Below are 16,072 nucleotides of genomic sequence, written 5' to 3'. Positions count from 1 at the left end.
AAGCCTGAGAATGGTCATCTTAACAATCATATTAGTCCAAGTGTTGTGTTGTCATTCGATCATCAAAATCACTCGAAATGGCATAAATGGTGCCATGTTCGTTTCAAAGGTTTAAATTTTACTTCTAGTTATTTATTGTATAGTAAAATTTTCCATATGTTGCTAAACAATACTATTTTCGTTAGAAGAAATGCATGGTGCGGTGTATCTGCATCTTGTCTTGTCTCACTTGAAAAGTCAGACTTTATTTTCTCGCATGTTTAGAATTTTCAATTAGGGTGTTGATTTGGCTCATTTACCTTTTTCTGCCTTCGAAGGGTGCACCTTCGTTAGTTTAAAGATAACTAACTCTACCATACATCCACGCGTCTTGTTTGTTGTCCTTCTAGTGTGTGCTCGATGGAAAGGGAAATTGGAGTGTATGTATTCCTAACAATACGTACACAAGAAACGAGTAATACAATCACGTTGACTTAACCCAACTTCTAACCTACCGCTGCTAGCTAGACTAACTTTCTTACCCAAGATGCCGAACTAATGATTTTAGGTTAAAATCCCCAAAACCAGCACAAAGAAAAAAAACGGCGAAAACGAAATTAAACTGTTCTCGTGTACGCTCTATAAAGACAGGCTCTGAAGAATTCCCCCACCTGCTCTCCACCAGCCCCGGAGCTCAACGCGTGCACACCACACCCAGAGGCCAGGGTCGCCATGGCCGAGTGCGAGGAGCTGGTGGAGAGCGGCGGCGCCGAGGAGGTGCCCCGCGTGGTGGCGGCCCTCGCCGGCATCCTGGAGCGCGTCGCGGAGCGCAACGACGCCGCGGCGGCCGCGGAGCTCTCGGCCGTGGCGGCGCCGGCGGCGTCGGCGTTCCGGGCGACGACCAAGCCGGGCATCTCGGTGCGCGCGTACATGGCGCGCATCGCGCGGTTCGCCGGGTGCAGCCCCGCGTGCTACGTCGTCGCCTACGTCTACCTCGACCGCCTCCTGCGCCGCGGCCGGCGCCTGGCCCTCGCCGTCGACTCGTACAGCGTGCACCGCCTCCTCATCACTGCCGTGCTCGCCGCCGTCAAGTTCATGGACGACATGTGAGTCACTCTCTCCATGCCTATCGTACCCTGATCAAGTTAACCGAAAACATAGCTGGATTTGTGGCGTACTTGCGCATGACCATCTTCTTGATTAGTTTTTTTTTTGGTTGGTCTCGGACTATAATTGGGAACACATGAGTCAATTAACTAGGCGCGGTTAGTTCACTCTGTTCTTGGTTTGTTCGGACGTTCTTGATTCTGATTTTTCCATGCGTTGCGAAGAGCCAAAGAATAGCTGTATCTATACACCTTGATGCTGAAATGCAAGGAAGAAATCAATTGGGCCACCTGAACTTCTCTTCATCTGGGGTTCAGAATTACCATAGAAAATTCAAACGCTTTGGATTCTTATGCAAAGAGTGGCTGTGTGACAAAGTGCTTTATCACCCTTCGACATAATAGGCATCTTCTGCTGTCCCCATCTCTTCCAAGCTTCCCAAGTTCAGAGTAGCCAAGAATAGTTTGAGAGTGCCGTCCAAGTAACTCAAGCATCATTTCCACCCCTAGCAGAATTGCGTCTCTTTTTTTTTTCTTTGTTGTGTGTAAGTGTCCAATGAGGTTACTTCTCATAGGATTCAAAAAAAAAAGGTTACTTCATGATAACAAAGTAACAAACACTATCAAGCGTCAAAGTGTCGGTGCTCTAATAACACCTATACAAGACCTTTTCCTTGAGTGTGTAGCAAAACAAAAAAATGTGGAAAACACGCATAAATTCAAAACTCCCGGCAATCATTGCCGTACACAAACACTACAGTGCTAATGAAGCAATGATCACCAAGCCAAGAAAAAGGTAAAGGAGTAGGCTCTCACATCTACAGTCAACTAAGCAGTGAAACAAGGCCATGCATTGGGCGATCCAGGCGCTTGTCGCCCCTTGCAAACAAAGGCGTCGTCCACGGACGACAAAGTTATGCCTGTCCAGCAAAGCGACCCCGGCCCCCGGTGCCGGTGGTTCCACAGTTGATTTGCGTCCATCCATCCAACCACACACATCCACCGTGGACCCGAAGATGTAAACAAGAATTGCCCCCATCACCTTGCTTTTTTTCTGCAGCTTGGAATTTAATCCGGCGCCAGTTGTAGGGGATTGGGACTGCCAACTTGCCACGGCCATCTGCTGCTGATGTTTGCCGCTAGCTCACTTACTCATGGCAGGGTCCCAGGAGCACCCGGCTTACTGGGCAACTTGCCATTCTTAACAGATTCGGTTCGGTGCCTGTTTGGTCCGGTAAAAATCTGGTTGTGTTTTGTTCGGTTGCATGATTATCATTCTGACGCTGTTACTGTGATTGTGCCGTCAATCATTGGCCAAACTCAATCATAGGAAAAATTCTGGTCGTGTTTTGTTCGGTTGCAAATTGACAATGTAGGGATCGATGCAGTATTTCTCTGTAAAAGTTAGGCTGAGAAGTAACAGTTGCGGACTGAAACTCTGAATGAGAGAGAGAGAGAGAGAGAGAGAGAGAGAGAGAGAGAGAGAGAGAGAGAGAGAGTCAGAGTTGACGTGTGAGTCGGTCTGCATCTGTGCAGATGCTACAACAACGCCTACTTCGCCAAGGTCGGGGGCATCAGCCTGGTGGAGATGAACTACCTGGAGGTGGACTTCCTGTTCGGCGTCGGCTTCGACCTGAACGTGGCGCCGGAGACGTTCGCCGACTACTGCGCCGTGCTGCAGTCCGAGCTGCTGTGCGCGGAGGCGCCCCCGCCGCCGCTGAGGCTGCAGCACTGCTGCCTCTCCGACGACGACGCCGGCGCCGGATGCAGCGCCCAGCAGCAGCTCGCCGCATGAAACCGATCGACCGGTAGCAGGTGGCGCCGTGCGTGGCCAGCAGCTAGTGGCAGCTGTGTGTGTTCTTGATGTGCACTCTTCCTCCATTTTTGTTTGGTGTAGTGGTGGTGGTGGTGGTGTAGGTGAATCAAGCACGACATACAGTCTTGATTAACTGTACCAGCAGTAGATTTTGTATATATAGTGGTGGTGACTTCTGAATCTTGTGCGTAGTCTGATGGCAAAGGTAACTTTAACAAGCACTGAGGTGGGCCTACGGGCAGAGACCGTACCACTACGACGTGCTACTGGCGCTATGCCGTGTCTCCGTTGGATGCAGCGATGCGCCAACCACTACTTGAAAGGTGAGGACCGAGTATTGTATAGCAAGGAGGGGCAGTAGGGCTCACACCAAAGATCCGATCCGTATGGCAATAATTACGTGCAAGCATCCAAATCTTTGGTACAGGGACACTGCACGCCCGATAAAAAGGATCTTAGCAACATTTTACTTGCTGCGATCATAATTTCTCCACCTCTTTTTTCTACAAAACGTTAAACGTATATACTGTACAAACAATGAACACCCTATATTTGGATGTCTTGGGGAGAGAGACTGAGCTACCAGATCTTGAATAATGAAAATTGCAACAATTAGCCAAGCGTATGGCCTATCAAAGGAAATTGTATCAGAAGCCGTTACGGAGATAAACCAAAGAAAATGTGTAATCACTTGCTCGAATTTCAAACGTAGCTACCTGTTAATTACCGTCTGCGTTACAAATCTGGAACCAAACACTACCAGGTATCAGGCTTAACCGTGTAGTGGTGTGACCCTTCTTGGGCACTTGGCTCCTCGCCCGGGCGCTAAAAGTAGTTTGTTTCAAATTTGAATGGAGTGTAATCTAAAAAGTCTTTATATGGCAAGGCAATCTGAAAAATTGATCAGAGAAATTTGTTTCAAATTTGAATGGAGTGTAATCTAAAAAAGTCTTTATATGGCAAGGCAATCTGAAAAATTGATCAGAGAAATTATTCATTTCCTGCTACAATTCAGATGCAAACGGACTAGGCCACGATTGGCCTTGGCCCAATTTGAAAAGGGCCTTTTCAGGGTGGTTTTTTTATTTTTTTGTTTTTATTTTTGTTTTTTACAAAAATATATTTTCGTTTTCGAAATTTACAGGAATATACCCCACCCGCCCCGCTGCCGGGCGGCCGGGACCCTAGTCGTCCCGCTGCGGGGCGACAGGGGCTTTTCTGCAAAAATTTTAAGAAAATTTTTACAGAAAAGCCCCTGGAGGACCGGTCGCCCGGCAGCAGGGCGATCGGCTCCCCCACCCTTATATAAGGGTTGGCTGGTCCCCCTACCCCTCATTTGCATCACTAAAATTCCAGAAACCAATAAAAGAGAGGGAGGGAGGGAGAGAGGCGAAGCCCTGCCGGATTTTCGAGCCGGCGACTGCAGGTAACCAAAATTCTTCTACGCTTTACAAATAGATTATGTTGTAATTATTTTTATTGACACGGTAGACTAGCAATCAGTTTGTGATATAGTACAATAGCTTCAGGCCCTACTTCCTTAGCACGGCGGGCCCTCTCTCGCTTCCTCTCCCTGTCAGCTTCACGTTCCTCTGCCTTCTGACGTTCCACTTCTGCAATCCTCTTCTGAATCTCTTCCTGATCTTTCTTGCGCTTCTCCTCCATCTGTTCTTCATGCAGCATTCGTTGCCACCTTTGTGCAGCCCACCTTGCTTGACGCTCAACATGGTCCTTATCCTGCTGAGATTGCTCGGTGTCTAACCACTGCACGAAATCACATGCGGTGGAGTCTTTCCCCAAATCATGGTAGAAGTCATTACCAGATCCGAAAGTGGCAAACTCTGATAGTGTTTTGTAGTACCTTTGCTCGATCCTTGCCGTAATACTTGGGCGGATCATACTCCTAATTCTCGCACATGAAGAACCTCATGCCAAAATCGTCCCCCCAAAACCCTAGATTTCATTAGCTTGCACAAGGATCCGCAAAAGCACATAGGCACCTGGACTCCTTGGGGGACTGTTTCCCTCACCTTACTCCGTGGAATGTAGGTGGATCCTGAGGAGGCCATGGTGTTGAGCTCTGGCAATCACAAGTGCGCAATCAGATTGCTAATGTACTATATCACAAACTGATTGCTAATGTACTGTATCACAAACTGATTGCTAATCTACTATATCAACAAAAATAATTACAACATAATCTATTTGTAAAGCGTAGAAGAATTTTGGTTAACTGCAGTCGCCGGCTCGAAAATCCGGTAGGGCTTCGCCTCTCTCCCTCCCTCCCTCTCTTTTCTTGGTTTCTGGAATTTTAGTGATGCAAATGAGGAGTGGGGGGACCAGCCAACCCTTATATAAGGGCGGGGGAGCCGGTCGCCCTGCTGCCGGACGACCGGGGCCGGCCGCCCCGCTGCTGGGCGGCCTGGGGGGGCCGGCCGCCCCGCTGCCGGGCGACCGGTCCTCCAGGGGCTTTTCTACAAAAATTTTCGCGAAACTTTTACAGAAAAGCCCATGCCGCCCAGCAGCGGGGCGACCAGGTCCCGGCCGCCCGACAGCGGGGCGGCCGGGGTACATTCCTATAAATTTCAAAAACGAAAATATATTTTTGTAAAAAACGAAAAAAAACCACGCCTTTCTGGCAACTCGACCATTGCTTAGGCCCAGTCCAAAATGCTCGTCAGGCCCACCCAGGTCTGGCCAACACGCCCCACCATCACCGTCCATCTGCGATCTTGCGGATAGATTTGTTCGCTCCCCCGGTTCCTAGGAAGGGGTGGGATCTTCTTCGCCGACCAGGCACGACGGCGCAGTCGCACTTGCACTCGCACAGCCGCTGCCGCGCTACCCGCGAGTTCCGAAACCTCCAAATTCCGTGGCCTCACCGCACGGCACCGCACCGCACCGAACCCCCATGCCATTGCCATGAGCTCCGAAGCGCCCATCCCTCGTCCCCCCGCGGCGCCACGCCAGGTATGCTGCCGCCACCGGCACCGCCCGCCGAACGGCCCTCTCCGCCCCTCCCCATTGCCCACTCCCCACTACCTAGGTTTTGTCTGACGGTTAGCGCATGCAGGAACCGCGGGCCGCTTGCTGAGTCTTACGGCGTGAGGCGTCCACCGGGATGGAGGGCGGGGGCGCGCGGGTGTCGCCTATGGCGTGCGGCGCCCGGAGGCACAAGGCGCTCGCGCCGTGGCGCTTCCAGAGCGCCTTCGTGCGGCGGGAGACGAACCCGGGCGTTGTCTTCGATGGGGATCTCCGCGGCTCGGAGACGCTCCAGATGAGCTGCGAAACGGCGGCGGGCGGCGGGATCTCCGACTCGCTGGGCCGCGGAGGCGGCGTGGATCGGGAGTTGGAGGTCCCCGCATGCGACGGGGATAATGAGGTCCCCAGAGGAGGAGGCGGCGGGGTCGGAGGGGATTGCGGCTTGGATGGCGTCGACGGCGATTTAGTTGCCAAAGAGGGTAATTCACCTGCCAAAGAGGGAGATTCGCTGCCCAAAGAGTGCGAAATTCACGAGGAACTTGACAACGCCAAAGAGGGAGGTTCGCTGCCCAAAGATTGCGAAATTCATGAGGGTCTGGAGAACAATGGAATCACCGCAGAGCCACATGGGGCTAAACCTAGCAACCTGCCGGGTTTAAACTGCAATGCCGATGCTGAGGAGAGCAATTTCGTGGGGAAAGATTGCAATTTGGAGGGTTCCAGGACTGGTGACGATGCTCAGAGCAATTTTGTGGGGAAAGATTGCAATTTGGTGGATTTCGTGACTGGTGTACCAGGTTTAAGGAAGGGGCGCAAGGCAGTGGCCCCATGGAGGTTCCAGACTGGGTACAAGCCCAAAGGGGCACAATATTTGTTATCAGGGAATAGATCAGGAGAAGCTGAAGAGCCAGCATTCACGGTCAGAGCTGGATCGAGCAAGCATTCTCCTGTCATGGCAAGCAATCGCCCTCATCTCAAAGGTGGTTCGGCTTCTGGTGGACAGCGTTCTTTGGAAGTTCAGAAAGGAACTGGTCCAGCACCGAAGAAGAGGAAAGTTGACAAGGATGATCACAGAATTTCCTTGGTCAGGGAAAATGTGTTGACTAAGTTGCGGGAGTTTCGGATAATTTACAAGAAGCTCCTGGAGGAAGAAAAGTTCAAGTGTAGGGGAAAATGGCATGGTGTGAGGCCTGATATTGCTGCTTTCGATATTTTCAGGGAGAGGTTCTCTGCTGATAATGATGACATGAGGTATGATGGAAGCATTCCAGGAGTTCGTATTGGTGATGTGTTCAATTCTGTCATGGAACTTTCCGTTGTTGGTATACACCGTGCACAATCGTTGCTAGTTGATCACATCAAAAAGAAAGACGGGACGTGTCTAGCTGTCAGCGTCGTGTCGTATGCACAACCTTCTGCCTTTGATAGTTTGGATTTCCTCTTACATGTTGGATCCGTGGCTGCCACGTGTGATCAGAAGCTAGAAGGTGCTGACATGGCACTACAGGAGAGTATGGACACTGATACGCCTGTCCGCGTCATTCATGCATTAGTAACTGATGAGTTAGGTGATGACTGCCGACCTAAACAGCTTACTACTTATGTATATGGTGGTTTATACTTGGTTGAGAAATTCCACAGAGAAAAAGCAGCAGGAGGTCAGTATGTTAATACCTTTCATCTAAGAAGAATGGCAGGGCAGAAACAAATCGACATACAAGTTCTGAAAACTAAAAAGCCAGAATCATTTTATGGCACTTTCACTGTAGACATATCTGGAGGTCTTGAGAAGGTTCCTATTTCTGCTATTAACTCTATATCAAACGAGTGCCTGATGGCATTTCGCTACATTTCACAAATACAGTATCCCCTAAACTGTAGGCCAGATCCTCCATTAGGTTGTGATTGTGTTGGTGGATGTTCAGTCTCTCAAAAATGTGCATGCCTAGTGAAAAATGGAGGGGAATTCCCTTACAATGATATTGGTGGAAATATAGAAGAAAAGCCTCTTATTTATGAATGTGGGCCATCGTGCAAGTGCCCTCCTACTTGTCGCAATAGAGTTAGCCAGCATGGAATGAAGTTTCGCCTCCAGGTCTTCAAAACCAACTCAATGGGATGGGGAGTAAGAACTCTTGACTTCATACCATTTGGAAGTTTTGTATGTGAATACATAGGAGAGCTACTGAAGGATGAAGAGGCACAAAAAAGGAAGAATGATGAATATCTTTTTGCTATTGGAAACAAGTATCATGATGTACCTCGTTGGAAGGCCCAGATCAAGACTATTCCCTCCCTTCAGAATGGCCCTAGTGAAGATGATGAAAATGGCTTTGCTGTTGATGCACTGAATCAGGGCAATTTCGTAAGGTTCATCAACCATAGTTGCACCCCCAACCTTTACCCACAGAATGTCCTCCATGATCATGAGAACATAAGTATGCCTCATATCATGTTTTTTGCTCATGAGGATATTCCTCCCCTTAAAGAGCTATCATATGATTACAATTATGAAATAGACAAGGTTTATGATTCTGATGGTAACATCAAGATGAAACCATGTTTTTGTGGATCTACTGAATGCACTGGACGGTTGTATTAAATTTAGTCCCTTGGAAACCTTTGTTTTTTTTGTCTATCTAATTAATGTACTGTACCTTTTTTGTCTAGATGGAGACTTTTTTCTGCATGTTACTTGTCTTGTAATTTTACTATTTAGTTTGCAAACAGTTCTTTCTTTAAGCATCGGAATAACTGGTATCATGCAGATTTACTGTTTTTGCTAACCTCAATCCATGTGATCCACATTAACAAATACCTTATTTAGTGCCCGTCTGTGTAACACTTCCACATTGGTTAATTACATTTTAATGTGTCTAGTATTAAATCAAAGGGAATCAAGGGGGATCATGTTGACCCACTACCAGCAATGATCCAAGATTATCATTGTGCGTCCTATGATCTATCCATGATGCTCATCTTTGATTGCTGCTTCCTTTTGTTCAAATTATATGTTGCTTAGTGTGGAGTGTCTTCTGGATCTGAAAAGCACATGTCAGAACCTAAATCCAACCTGGTACACTGCTCATAGTTTTAACTAGTACTGCACGAGCTAATACCCTGAATAAAGAATCAATTCAAACTAGCTGTTGTCCTCTGGATGCTTCTTTGGAATATATGTTAATACCTTTATGGGCACAGTCTCCTGGAGGAGGGTATATAAAGGAAATGCTGCCTATTGCTACCTTGGTCATCTTGGATGGAATATTGATTAGCGTCTTGGGTGTTTCTTGAACATTGGGATGTCTATATTAAGTTGCCCCTATGTCTATGTGCAAAGTCTGAAGTTCCTGAACTTAAACAGTTCGAAAAAACAAGCCATTCTAGGATTCAAAATTTGTCCCAAAAAACAAGTCATCTTACTCTATTTAGAAAGTGCATGTACATGTAAGAATCAATTATTACTAAATATGGATAATAAATAGGGGCAAACATGGTCATTTTATCTTCCTGTTAATTTGTCCTAGAATTTTTAGGATAACTTGTATACCGGTACGGAGGGAGTAAGCATTACCTTCAGAGTTGTCTGCTTTTGGTTGGTCCTAAGCTTACATTTGATTTTAGAACCTCCTTCAGGGATCCAGTTATTTTGCATTCGTTCAACAATTTTACTGATGTCTGATGAAGAATCATAATTGGTGAAAGTGATGCCAGTAGGGGAGATATTTTGCAGTATAGCAAATTGGCAATACCTTCTGCTGGTTTATTGTACATCAGGCACCGGAGTGATTTGCACTGGCAGCAGCCAGGGAAAGGTAAACATCAGTTGCATAGCCCCCTGAAGCATCATATAGCTGTGCAGCCTCTGCTGCGCAAACTGAAGCTCCTTACAACTCTAGTATTCAGGCCGTATTTAGTTCTTTATATGTAAAAATTTTGTGTTGGAATCTTTTTAATTTGAAGTACTAAATGAAGTCTATTTACAAATTTTTTTTGCATAGATGGGTTGTAAATCGCGAGACGAATCTAATGATGTTAATTAATCTATGATTAATTCATAATTAGTGAATAGTACTGTAGCATCACTGTTACAAATCATAGATTAAGCAGACTCATTAGATTCGTCTCGCGATTTAAAGCTCATCATGCAAAAAATTTTGTAAATAGATTTCATTTAGTACTCTATGCATGTGTTCCAACATTTGATGTGATGTTTTCTTTTTTTGCGTTTACGGGGTTTACGGGTAAAGATCTAAACAGCGCCTCAACACTTCGCATGAGGACGCTTATGAGTCGTAACGAGAAGCAGGGCTGATAACACCAGAGGCACTATACTACATCGCGCGTAGCTACATATTTTCTGCGATTGCTAGACCAAACACATTTTCTGCCATCGCTGGTTATCATCTTCTTGTGGTTGGAGACAACGACGGGCGGCTTCAGTTGTTGCCGCCACCGTCGTTCTGCGCTGACCTTCCGCCGCGCTTGCTCCAGCCTCCGCCGCTGAAGTGTCCCTCGGATCCAGCCCCATCTCCGTCTCCGGCACCAGAGCTGCCGTATCCACCAGCGCTGCCACCGCCGAAACCGCCAGCGTAGCCGCCATATCCTCCACCGCCGTTGCCAGCTTCTCCATGCTGACCGCCACCATCGCCGCCACCCCCGAAGCCACCAGCGTCGCCACCCCTGTAGCCTCCAGAACCGCCGCCACCACCTCCAAAGCCGCCATGGTGATCTTTGTACCCGCCAATGCCGAAACCAAACGCCTTTCCACTTCCCGCTCCACCACCACCTCCGCCGCCGCCGCCGCCGCCTCCACCTCCGCCGCCGCCTTCGCCGCCGCTGCCTCCATAACCAAACCCGAACCCGCCACCCTTTCCATCAGGCCCCGCAGCCCAGCTCCAGCCATACTCCCAAGAACCGCCGCCAGGGCTGGACCCGTGGCCGGACCCAGAGTCCCCGGTCCACCCGGGCGGCAACGGCGGCCCCGTCTGCCCCGTCGCGGGGTTCGCCTCCGCCGGGCCGCCTCCCTCCTCCTCCCCGGCGACGGCGCCTGCGCACGGCACGAGCGCGAACGTGAACACGAGGAGGGCAAGAGCAAGCACCAGCGCCCGATCCCGCCATTGCTCACGGTTTCTCCCCATCGCTCGCCGCTCCCGGCCTCCCGGCCTTCTTTCTTGGCCTCGTTGTGGTGTGTGTGTGGTGTTGCTCGAAAGCTTCCAGCACTCGGCTTGTGCTTTGTTACCGTGGAATGGATGCCCCGCGGCTAATTTATAGCGCTGGGATGGGGAGACTGGGAGAGGGGAAGAAGAAGAAAAAAGAAAAAGAAAAATCTGTGCACGAGATCGCGCACCACCGGCCCATTCAGGAGCGATCTGCCGCCGCTGCTGCTTTTGGCATCCGCTTTGCCGCGATCGTTCGTGCTCCCTGTGCTCATGCGCCGGCCGGCGTAAACACTGAAGATCTCTCACAAAGGTAGCTTTCAGGCTTATCTCCTCCGTGACCGCACTGGAATTGCATGAAAGGGAAAGCTTGCTCGTTTATCCGTTGCTCGGAGTACTTGTTTTTGTTTCGGTGTGCGTGCTGGCGCCGGTCGCCGATGCCGAGCGCTCCCACTCCCTGCTGCTCCGAGTCCCGTGAGCCCGTGACCTGAAGAATCCGGTAGCTGTTGTCCGTTGGCTAGTGTCGACATGCTTTCCCAAAGTTGCAGAGAAGATTTTGTGCAGGTGGCTCGGCTGCGTTCGTCCTCCGAGAATTGGCGGTGGCGCTGAAAGCGTCTACATCTATCGTGCCCCGTGAACACGTACAGGGTACCGGCCGGTATCGTTTAGCGTCACGCGCCCACCATTTTGTGGCGATATCACTATGGAAGTAGAGACACATCCATTGCCATTCCTGGAGCGGAGAGTCTAGACTAGTGCTCGGTGGCCCGCAAATGGGTGAAGTCCCAATCAGCGAGTGCCACCTCCGAGATCGATTCGGTTTGCTAGGCAGGAGAGGTGGCCGATCTCGCTCGTTGCTGCCGGCGAGGGGCATTGGCAAGGAAGAACTGAATATGGAAACAACAGGGTGTGCCGAAGGATTGATATATAACACAAAATAGAGAAATGTGAGGGTAAGAGGCAGCATCACTTTTAGATATTTGGTGTTTGTACTTGTTTTTTGTTTTGCAAAATATAAAACTATTGCACTCAGCACAATAGAAAACGTGATAATAGTTGCTATAGAAAATAAGCATACGAAGGGGAAAAGCATAGTAAAACTTGAACTGTATAACTTCGGAAGTTTTTTTCTTTTTGCAAATTTCATAATAATCAAAGAAGAAAAATTAAGATCCGCCGCTGCGGAGCTGCTACGGCGGCCGGATCTGGCGCAGGCGAGCCCTCACCCCGGCCATCTCGGCGCGGCGGGTGGCAGGACGCCGCGGGGCTCAGCACAACAGCTCAGATGGGCTTTGGCGCGCCCGTGATGGGTTTAACGGGCTCGTCACGGGTTTTTCTTTTTTTTCTAATTTTTTTATTTGATTAACCGAGGCGGGCAACAAAACAGTCTCGGAAAAGGTCCGATTAATCGTGACCTGTGCTCCAAGGCGGTTGGGTTTGCATGTCTCGGTTAATAGTTTTTTAACTGTTTCGTTAAGATTTCTGTAGTAGTGAGTATGTATCAGTCCTAACTCATATACCGAGAAAGTCACACAAAAAACTCATATACCGAGATAAAAAAACCAATATTACTAGTAATACTAACACTAACAGCGGTCGTAACCAATGTGGCGTGTCCGAAGGTCGTAATCGAGTAGCCCCGACATGATGACATGCACGGCCATGATCACGGGCATCAAGCTAGTGGTAAGCTCTAAAAAGGGCAGGCAGCCGATAAGTTTGACCTTGGTGTCCATCGGGGGCTCGTACGTGCTCCACATTCAACACCCGGGGGGCCTATTCATCGCCTTCTGCGATTGGAATGGAAGGCGTCCAATCGCAGAAGCGAGCACCGCCTCCGCCGCACCCGCCTCCAGCGGCCTCCGCCGCCGCCGCCGCCGCCCTCCACCGCCGTCTCGCTAACCGAGCCCGCCACCACGCCGCCTAGCCACCGCCGCGTCGTCTTCTCTTCGCCCCCGCCACCGGCACCGCCCACTGGAGGTCCGGCCCCGCCCGGCCGGCGGCGCGGATCGCCGCCGCGCCCTCCGCCGGCCAAACCGCCTCCGCCGCCCAGCCCCCTCCTCTAGGTCCGGTGATCATGGAGCTCCCCCGAACCCTAAAGATCCGCCGCCTCCACAGCCACCCCGGCCGGCGACGACCTCGCCGCCGGCCGCTCCGCCCACCCACCACCCCTCCCGGCCACCCCTCTCCCTCCCCTAGCTCGCCGCCGCTGCTCCGCCTCCCCCTGTCGCCCCGTATCGCAAGGTTGAAGATGAACAACGCCTATGCGACGCGTCGCCTCCCGGCCGCTCGCGCGACAAATACATTTCCCCCACGTCCGGGCCTGCTTTCCTGTGTCATTCGATTCCCCGTTTCAAACACGTCCAGGGGCGAGCTTTAGCATAGGGCCGCCGGCCGCACCTGTCGTCTGTCCTCGGATCGCAATGCATGCATCCGTCCGGGCCTGCTGCCTGCACGATCGCCCCACTGGTCTCCACGTAACGTACGACAGTCGACACCACTGGCCGACGCTCGACGTGCTCTACTGACACACGGATCCAAGTGGCTCTTTGTCCTGTACGGTGTTACACGTACATATATATCTATTTCTAAATCATGTAAAATCTTCACCAAAAGTTTTTGTTTGATCCACCTAAATTTTTTAGTTTGGTTTGCTTGTGTCATTAGCAGGTGGGATTTAGTCCATCCTGCATATATTACATCTAATCGAAGCCATAGATGCTTATAACATTTTCTATAGATTCAACTTAATATAGTTTGATTTGGAGTACACCAAGAATATCATTCTTTTCAGGACGGATGTAATATTAGATTAGAAAAAACACACTAAACAGAATAGAGAGATTTGTAAGTCCACCATCGAATCTTTCTGTTATATATATGTGTGTGTATATGTGTATATATATATGTGTGTATATATATATATACCAGATAAACCAAAATAATAAACAGAATTCTTTATTGTATTTGGCGATTAGCACTAATCAAGCGCGATTTATATTGTATTCGGATATTATATTTGGACGGATTCTTTATTCGGCTTGATTAAGGAGTATTGTATTCGGCGCGATTAGGGGATATATAAAGTATTCGGTGGCGGATATAATTTTCGGTGCGTATGAATTCAGCTCCGTATGAATTCGTTCTTATATCAGGATCTTCTCGGGCTGGCGAGGCCAACACGGTTGCCGGGCTGCTTGTCTCTCTGTTTGTAAAAGTCCTACTCGGTACTCACCGCACTTCTCGCACACTCCTGGGCTATAAAGGCTCAGCACCTCTCCGTTCCCCGGACATCTACGGATACGACCGACACGGCGCGGGATGGACATGATATTATATATATAATTCCCAATAATAAACATCGAAAGGCCCAGTGTCGGCCCTAAGATTTTGAAGGCCCTCTGGCAAACTCATCGTGATGCCCCTTCTAAATTCTAGACTTTATATACAATATTATAATATATATATTATTTTCTTATAAAACGAAAACAAATATATTGATATCTTTTTAATTTAATGTTCGGAACTGAGGTGACCCTAATACCTACTAAGCTGAGGACATACACCTAAGACACACCAACTCTTCTTGAGTCGGTTAGTTTTTTCGAGGACAGATGGGGCATAGTCTACCAACAGATGAAGGTGGCTTTCGGGAGGCAGAGCCTTCATACGATGAAATCCAGACCCTTAGAGATCCCGGGTGGCAGAGCCAGCCTACGATATATCATAATTTATACACTAAGTACTTAGAAAATAAGAGACTAACACTTACAAAACACTTGCTTTATTACAACACAATAGTATTATACAAGAGTACACAACACACCCTCTTTTTATGGCTATCCTAGCACTCACCTTTCTCATCTAACATGCTCTTGGATAGATGACATTGTGAGGAGGGGGTCCTTTATTTATAGGCCAAGGCGGATCATAGGATGGTGACATGTGTCCCCCTTCTAGAGGATTCCTAAATATTATAAAATTTTCTAATTTTTTATTATTAATTCAAGAATATTCCATGAAAATATCTTCGCATTGCCTTGTAGAGAATACTCTATAAGGTTGATTTGTATTCTTCCAACATTTAACATGTCTGATAATTATCGGGGAACATTGTAGAATAAATGTCCCATTCGAATTCAGAAAGAAATCAGATGCATCTCATATGTACACCAGGATCAAGTTTACACACATATGATAGACACCATAAGTGAAATATATCAAAGACAATGTCCAAAACGTAAGCAAGAGAGAGTACATAATACTATTACACTCCGATAAATAGACACGAAGGTCTTTAGACGTTCCACCGATATTCTATACGAGATCCTCAACAAAGCTTCATCAAATCCCACAGGCAATTGACTAGTGAACGCAAACCTAGAACTCCTTAAAGTTGTTGTAGTTCTCCACCTCAATGTTCTCTTCTGAGCAGCAATTAGGCAAGGGTGAGTACACTTACGGTTGGTACTCAGCAAGTGGGGGAAGATGCAAGGCTATCAAGGAAAGGGTAAGGTTTATAGCAGTTAGCATTTTAGTTGGTCAAATTTTATTAGTAAGCACCTATTTACTATATATAAGTTTATACCATCCCACTTAAGCATAAGATAATAAAGGATCCACATTACGTAGCCAAAGCACCACAGATTAAATTACTCTTCAAGTTTAATTATCGTGTGAGGGTCCAGGCCCATGACCGTTAGCACGGCTGATATATCAGTTTTAAACACTCTGCAGAGGTTGTACACTTTACCCACAAGTCGCATAAAAGTTCAAAAGAACTTTGGACCCAACCACGCTGTGCTGATCAGGCACAATACCACACTACCGAGGTGTGGTTGCATAGGAATGCTACGACGCCTACAAAGATTCCCTAATAAGTGACAACCTACTAAGGGTTCAAGTCAAAGCAGAGCATAAACCTCCCTAATGGTCAGCACCTTAGCAAAGGCTGCTACCCCAAAAGGACCGGACTATACTCCATCGATGCTTCCGCTCTTGCCCTTTCGGTAAGACTATCACAAGCTAGG

General features: G+C 48.5%; 3 protein-coding genes across 3 annotated transcripts; 2 read left to right on the top strand and 1 right to left on the bottom strand.

Annotated features, from left to right (window-relative positions):
• Positions 1 to 644: 644 nt before the first annotated feature.
• On the top strand, positions 645 to 3,105 carry LOC120656654 (cyclin-P4-1-like). Its single transcript, XM_039934822.1, has 2 exons — positions 645 to 1,085; positions 2,622 to 3,105. The coding sequence occupies exons 1-2, from the start codon at positions 712 to 714 to the stop codon at positions 2,878 to 2,880; spliced, it is 633 nt and encodes a 210-aa protein (XP_039790756.1). The 5' UTR covers positions 645 to 711; the 3' UTR covers positions 2,881 to 3,105.
• A 2,596-nt stretch (positions 3,106 to 5,701) lies between these two features.
• On the top strand, positions 5,702 to 8,650 carry LOC120656652 (histone-lysine N-methyltransferase, H3 lysine-9 specific SUVH5-like). The gene is made up of 2 exons (XM_039934820.1): positions 5,702 to 5,871; positions 5,975 to 8,650. Exon 2 carries the CDS (start codon positions 6,023 to 6,025, stop codon positions 8,483 to 8,485), a length of 2,463 nt encoding a protein of 820 aa, XP_039790754.1. The 5' UTR covers positions 5,702 to 5,871; positions 5,975 to 6,022; the 3' UTR covers positions 8,486 to 8,650.
• Positions 8,651 to 9,608: 958 nt separating this feature from the next.
• On the bottom strand, positions 9,609 to 11,393 carry LOC120656653 (acanthoscurrin-1-like). The gene is made up of 2 exons (XM_039934821.1): positions 10,151 to 11,393; positions 9,609 to 9,788 (listed from the first exon to the last, which is right to left on the bottom strand). The coding sequence occupies exon 1, from the start codon at positions 11,022 to 11,024 to the stop codon at positions 10,323 to 10,325; it is 702 nt and encodes a 233-aa protein (XP_039790755.1). The 5' UTR covers positions 11,025 to 11,393; the 3' UTR covers positions 9,609 to 9,788; positions 10,151 to 10,322.
• Between the last annotated feature and the right edge of the window lie 4,679 nt (positions 11,394 to 16,072).

This window comes from Panicum virgatum, chromosome 1N, assembly GCF_016808335.1.
Source record: "Panicum virgatum strain AP13 chromosome 1N, P.virgatum_v5, whole genome shotgun sequence".
In the NCBI taxonomy this organism is placed as follows: domain Eukaryota; kingdom Viridiplantae; phylum Streptophyta; class Magnoliopsida; order Poales; family Poaceae; genus Panicum; species Panicum virgatum.
The sequence above is the reverse complement of the archived record's forward strand: the minus strand, read 5'-3'. Positions and strand labels throughout refer to the sequence as shown.

Excerpts from the sequence above, each read along its gene's own strand:
- LOC120656654 (XM_039934822.1), top strand. The coding sequence starts at position 712 with ATGGCCGAGTGCGAGGAGCTGGTGGAGAGCGGCGGCGCCGAGGAGGTG. Across the intron at positions 1,086-2,621 it reads GTCAAGTTCATGGACGACAT|ATGCTACAACAACGCCTACT; the intron begins GTGAGTCACTCT and ends GCATCTGTGCAG.
- LOC120656652 (XM_039934820.1), top strand. The coding sequence starts at position 6,023 with ATGGAGGGCGGGGGCGCGCGGGTGTCGCCTATGGCGTGCGGCGCCCGG.
- LOC120656653 (XM_039934821.1), bottom strand. The coding sequence starts at position 11,024 with ATGGGGAGAAACCGTGAGCAATGGCGGGATCGGGCGCTGGTGCTTGCT.